This window comes from Gymnogyps californianus, chromosome 2, assembly GCF_018139145.2.
Source record: "Gymnogyps californianus isolate 813 chromosome 2, ASM1813914v2, whole genome shotgun sequence".
NCBI classification, from domain to species: domain Eukaryota; kingdom Metazoa; phylum Chordata; class Aves; order Accipitriformes; family Cathartidae; genus Gymnogyps; species Gymnogyps californianus.
Genome location: NC_059472.1, coordinates 87,549,880 through 87,555,879, shown reverse-complemented (window position 1 = coordinate 87,555,879; position 6,000 = coordinate 87,549,880). Strand labels below are relative to the sequence as shown.

Sequence of the window (6,000 nt, the reverse complement as noted above, 5' to 3'; positions counted from 1 at the left end):
TCAAATGAAATATTTTACTCAGATTGTGTTTTAAATTAATGTCTATATACAGTGTGAGAGAGTGAAATAGAAGAAGATGGAAACATTAAAGAACTTGACTTAAAACTCTGAGTAATTTTTATGGTTATATGTGATTTCCATGGGTTATTGTCGTGATCACTAGGCTATTAGTATTCTTGTTTCCCTACAGCTGTGGCCTTAGGGAAATAAAATTATTGCAACTCACTCAAATACTTTTCTCCATCCCCTAGGTCCTACTTACAAGAGGAATATAACATTCGAAAAATTTGTTCTGGTGAATTATTAGAGGAGTGGAGGCTAACATCATCTCTGTAAATGATGAGGACTTACTCCTTCTTGACAGTTTTTCTTTGGAGCTGTATGTTTCATGCGATTCATATGATGCCATCCCAAAAAAGGACTAACAAGCACTCACGCAATGAAAGGATAACAGGATTGTCAGAGAATGATGGAAAAACACTGCACCGCACCAAGCGTGGTTGGATGTGGAATCAATTTTTCTTGCTGGAGGAGTACACAGGTCCAGATACTCAATATGTGGGCAAGGTAAGCCTTGTGTTTAAAGGATTCTTTAGAGGTGATGCATCTGACACCCTTGGTATTTTCCCTCATTCTCCACAGTTGTTTTGCTTTTTATACAGCAATGGTGCCAATTTCTCATTTAAGTCAAACAAAGCACGTCATGGACCACCTGAGGCTTCCATGATTGCTCAAAGTTGTGGGAGAAATTAAGTAGTTTAGTGAAAAAAAAAAAGAAACTGTTCAGACTAAAATGTTCTAATTTCTTATTACATATGTCCATGCATGTGTAGATAAGGGAATAGAGAAGTTATGCTTTCATTCATCTACCTTGTGTCATTTGCCAGTATACTGGGATGTGTACTTCCTCAAGTGAAATATAGGATTCTATTTACTAATAATAAAATTGCTGTCTATGCACAATTCCAAGTATGGATAAAGTGTTTGAGGAAAAAAAAATCTGGGTTTCATCATTTCTGCAATAAACGGAGTTCTTTACTTAATGGCTTGAAAGACTTTCCAATCTTTGAGACCTACCTACATCAGCTTTTGCCAACAACAGAACCTCTGAATTCCAGTTGTCCGCAGTCCTACCTTTTCTGATAACACACAACTCAAAGATTTCCAGATTTTTAGCCCTTTATAGTGTTTCACCATCAACAGATCTGCCTTGTGATCTGGTATAACTAAACGATCTTTGTAGAGACCTAGAATACACACAGCAACCACCCAGGATGACTTACAAATTAAAGGAATGTTTATCTTAATATCTTAGGTTAATAAATGTCCATTCCAGCTTCTGCCATTCATCCACAATGCTGTCACTAGCACGGATTGTCAGGTAGCTCTCTCACTTTCTGGTGTCTAACTACCAAATGGATTGAGACATTTTTAATTAAAAGACCCCAAAATGTTTTTGAACATTTGCTAATATCTCTGGTCATGGGAGGCATGATCATCTGGAAAATACGTAAATCATGTCTCTTTATTAAGAAACAAATGTCAAAGAAGCCATCCACACTCACTATGAACTTGATTTCAACCTCATTTATACCAACACTACACCCACACAATTCTGTTTTCAGTGAAATTAATTCTGACTTGGAGTAGCGGAAATAAGATGAGGGCCAATAATCATATTGCTAGATCTATTTATCAGTGTGTAAAATAGGAAGGTTTGTTGTAGGCAAAGGGATGTTCAATAAAGAATGAACCAACTGCATAGAGAGATTTCTAAAAACAATTTGGTTGGAAGTATCTTTTAGTATTGAGTAAACCTGCAAAGAAAACGTACAATAAGGTACACAATAATATAGATCTCCATAGCCGTAAGATCTATCTAGACTCACAGAAATATTTTTTTGTAAAAGTAGAAAGCTGTCATAGAGGAGAAGTAAGTATCAAACGAGTTTTTCCAGTTTCAGTCCCACTGCTATAGATGAATGGACTCCAAACAATCTATGCCATTCTAAATTTCAAATAAATTAAGCTTACATCAAGACTGTCATCACCATCTCTGTTTCATACAAGGAATGCCTACATGGTATATTGCAACAGATGCAAACTTACTCTGCATTTATTCCAAACTAACTAAAAGCCATCAGACCTTATTACTATGGAAACATAGTAAAAGTCCAGGAAGGAAAACAAATGGCTGTACAGCAGTTGGATCTGAGATGATTCATTTCTTACAACTCAGATAACATTTTGAGATTTTTTACATTTCACTGCAAAATATTGTACAGAGGCCCTGAGGGAGGGGTCAGCATTAGTGATTCTCTAAACAGATCGAAATCACCCCAAATATTACCCCGTGTTCCAAAGTGATGGAGTTGGATTCAAGTGATAAACTCCATGTTGTTGCATTAACTTTGGAACAGTTTATGACCTGACAAAATGATCATAGTTCTGTCCTCAGTGGTATAAAACCACAGTAAATCCATTTGAATTAGTTCAAATTATCCTAGGTACACATGACGTACAGTACCAAGAGGGAGCTGCTACAACAAGAAGTCAACTAAGGAATTTATTTTTGAAAAAAAAAAAAAGCAACAACTTTTTTGAACAATGTTATTCTGAGAAAAGCTTAAATCTCACGTTTAGTATTCTCCTGCTCAAAGGGATGGTAATTAACAAACTGGTATGTGTGAAGAGAGAGCACTTTTATTCCAACCCATGGGGACTAGTTCATAGCAAGTATTTTTATCCTCTACCTCTTTAACATGGATAGCACAGGCAGATGAATTGCTGTGGTAGAATAATAAATGTTGTACTAAAAATTAAATAAACTGAATTAAGAAACTTTATCAGGAAATAAACTTCTAAGGGATCATAGCCATAATACTAAAAAATTAGTTTTCCCACCCTAGTTCAATTTCCAAACAATTTTAATCTGTTAGGTCATTGTGTTCTGTTAGTGATGCTACTTTGTCGATGCTTTATTTTGTTATGAGTGCATTCTGTTACTGGCAGTGAGGTAGGATCACTCGGTATGACATAAAGGGATCAAATTTATTTACTAAGAAGGATGGGCACATGGGATGGAGAACTATTCTGTGACATCCACACAACTCTCACTGCCACCACTCAGCCCCCCAGCCCAGTTTAGACCAGCAGCAGGAACCTAGGAGAACTAGACACTTGCTTTGACTGCTGGACTGTCAAAGTCCTGGCTGGCAGTCTGTCCCCTACAAGGGTACTTTTGCCTTGTGCTCAGGTCCCGCTTGGTGTCAGAGGTCCCTGGAGGGAGGAGTTTCTCCCCCATATATGAGGTGTTATCATCTTAAGTAGCACTTTTTAAATTTAGATTGTCAGGAGCCAATGGCCTCACTAGCCAAGTAGCCCAGGACAACTTCTTTCCCCATATCTAAGGCCAAATAGCAGTTGTTACCAGGGTTACTCTCACCCTCTGGCCTCCTTCGCAAATATCTTCCAAGAATGGAAAGTGGTTAACAGCTCTATCATCCCTGATTTTTTGTTTCTTTCCTGCAGATACCAGACTAATCTAAGCAATTAGAGCTGGCAGATGCAATCACGGTCTCATTTATCTCAGTGGTGCTTGTGGGTAGGCTTCACCCTGTGACAAGATGTAACTAAAAAAGAGGTCTGGTGTACTTGTAATGTAGATGAAAAACCCAGCTCCACACAAATCTGGTGCATGACTCCCAGACTACTAACAGGGGTGACAGTGTTGATGAACTCTGAACAGCTAGAACAGAGCTTACATTCCCAATTATAGTTAGATAGCTTTTAGACAAAGGCGATGGTAGTGATGATAGGTGACATAAAATGGAGACCAGTAAGTACATCTAATGCACTTAGCAGAAACAGAAAATATTGTTTCATGAGCAAAGGAAGTTAGCATTCAACAGTTGCAAAAAAGCTTGATGGCTAGAACAATTGTAGTAAGGAAATTACTCAAAGAACAGACATATCATCAACCACCCTTCAGGGACAGGACACATATGCAGAACAATTGCCTTGTGTATGTGACGGGAGTCAAGGTAAATCCAGACAATCTACAGTATATCCATCACACATCTTTCTTTCCTTCTCCCAGCTCAGAGGACCCATCTGTCTCATATACTGGTGCATGCAGAAAAAATAAGTGCATAGGAAGTCTTTAAATTTGTTAGGTCCTATTACTTGTACCTGCAACAATGCAAAAACTGCTTATGACATCGTTCGATTTCTTATCCTTTTAAATTATACTCAGGAAATGCTTAGAGAAACCAGTGGTTCCAATCATGCTAGGTGTTGTATAAAAAATGCATAGGGAGATAAACTTTGCTCTAGAGAGTTTGCAACTGAAATATTCAGTCAGACACAGGTAAGGTAAGCAGTATGACAGAGTCCTGTTTAAAAATTGGACCAAGAAAAAAAAAATTTCTAAAACATAAAAATTACCATATTCTTTCAAGATGACTGTTGCCTAGTGTGAATGTTGAATATCTCGATGAGATCATCAATGTGAAGGAATTTTCAGAGGATGTAGTGAGGGGAACTGTAAAACTCATTCTGGTTACTAAGAATTCATGAAAAAGAAAAAGAAAAAGTGGATTGCAATATAACATTCAGAGTTAAACGTATGAGAGAAGTTTCTTTTTAAAGGAAAAGAAACAACTGGCAATTTTTTTGTGGAATATGAAGGGGTTGAGAAAATAGAACACCTGACTATATCATATTGTGGCATTCCTTGGTTTCTGGGATCTCTGTTTCTTTCACTAGGGAGGGTCCATAGATCCAACTTCTCAGCTGCTACTAACTTTAAGCCCCATGCAGAACCTAAGAAATGAAATCTGAAACACTGACCTTCTATGAGAAAAGTCTACCAAATTTACTCACTTCCTAAACAAACAATCCAAAGAGATAATAATCTAAAAAAAGGACATGCAATTTAGGAAGTATTAAAATGTTGATGGGGATGATGTTCATTAATCAAAAAAGAAGCCAATAAAATGCACAGAAGTAGCCCTTTAGGAACAATTAGGTTTATTTTCCAAAGCTAATACTGATTTTGTATGTGTCCATTTCTAAACAACTTACCTGATGCACAACTGATGCCTATTCAGTGGGTAAGATGCCAAATATCCCATCTCTTTAACTCCAGTCCTTATGAAATATCCCTAGGTGGGAAGAAACAGGCCTAATCAAAATCATCAGCCATTTTGGAAAACACAGTCCTTTATGCTTTGCAACAATATACTTAAGTGATTTCAAGAGACAAGGGATTTTCCCTCCTTTAAATCACTCAATTACATTTTTTACATGAAAGCTAGTCTCTCCCTATATCAAACAGGCACTTTGCTAATCAAAGGCTGCTAATCTTGATGGGTAGATAATGTGTGAAGTTCCATGCAATGTGTGTTAGACCCAATCATAAACTGTATAATCAAACACATGTCATATCCCAGAATTTAAAAACAGTAAACAAACAACAACAACAAAAACATTTTTGTACACCACCTGCAACCTTTCTTTTTCATATTAAGGGGGGAAATACAAAATCAAATAAAAAAGAACTGACACTGCTCAAAATTAGCTGCTCCATGAATAACCTCCTGTTTAATAACTTCCATAAAATAAATGAACTAGGCTTTGCATGTCATAAACATAATTTAAATTGGATGCAAACTGAAGAAAAATGTCTGTTCTACCTCTAGTTAACCAGTGAGTTTGATTCATAACATTTGCCTGTGTGTCTTATTAAGAAGTATAAAGTGAAAAGAAAAATATTCAGAGGGTGTTTTTTTGGGGGGGTAAGGTTTGTCTTATTTTGGTTTTCGGGGGGGCAGGGTACAACATATATTTAAATGCAACCATTTACTTCTTGTAGTCTGCACTTACAAATATTCAGACATCTACAAGTGAGGTTGGCTACTATAGCAGTGTGCCGTTGTCATGGTTTAACCCCAGCCAGCAACTAAGCACCACGCAGCCACTCCCTTGCTCCCCGCCCCC

The 6,000-nt window shown here is 37.2% G+C and overlaps 1 protein-coding gene across 2 annotated transcripts in view; it reads left to right on the top strand.

Moving 5' to 3' along the window:
• Positions 1-336: 336 nt before the first annotated feature.
• Positions 337-6,000, top strand: part of CDH9 (cadherin 9) — a 71,367-nt gene continuing 65,703 nt past the window's right edge. Inside the window, exon 1 of one of the 2 annotated variants that reach the window (XM_050890691.1) lies at positions 337-567. In XM_050890691.1, coding sequence (XP_050746648.1) covers positions 337-567 — 231 coding nt within the window. The remainder of the gene's footprint in view (positions 568-6,000) is intronic. The other variant, XM_050890692.1, reaches the window with a different exon arrangement.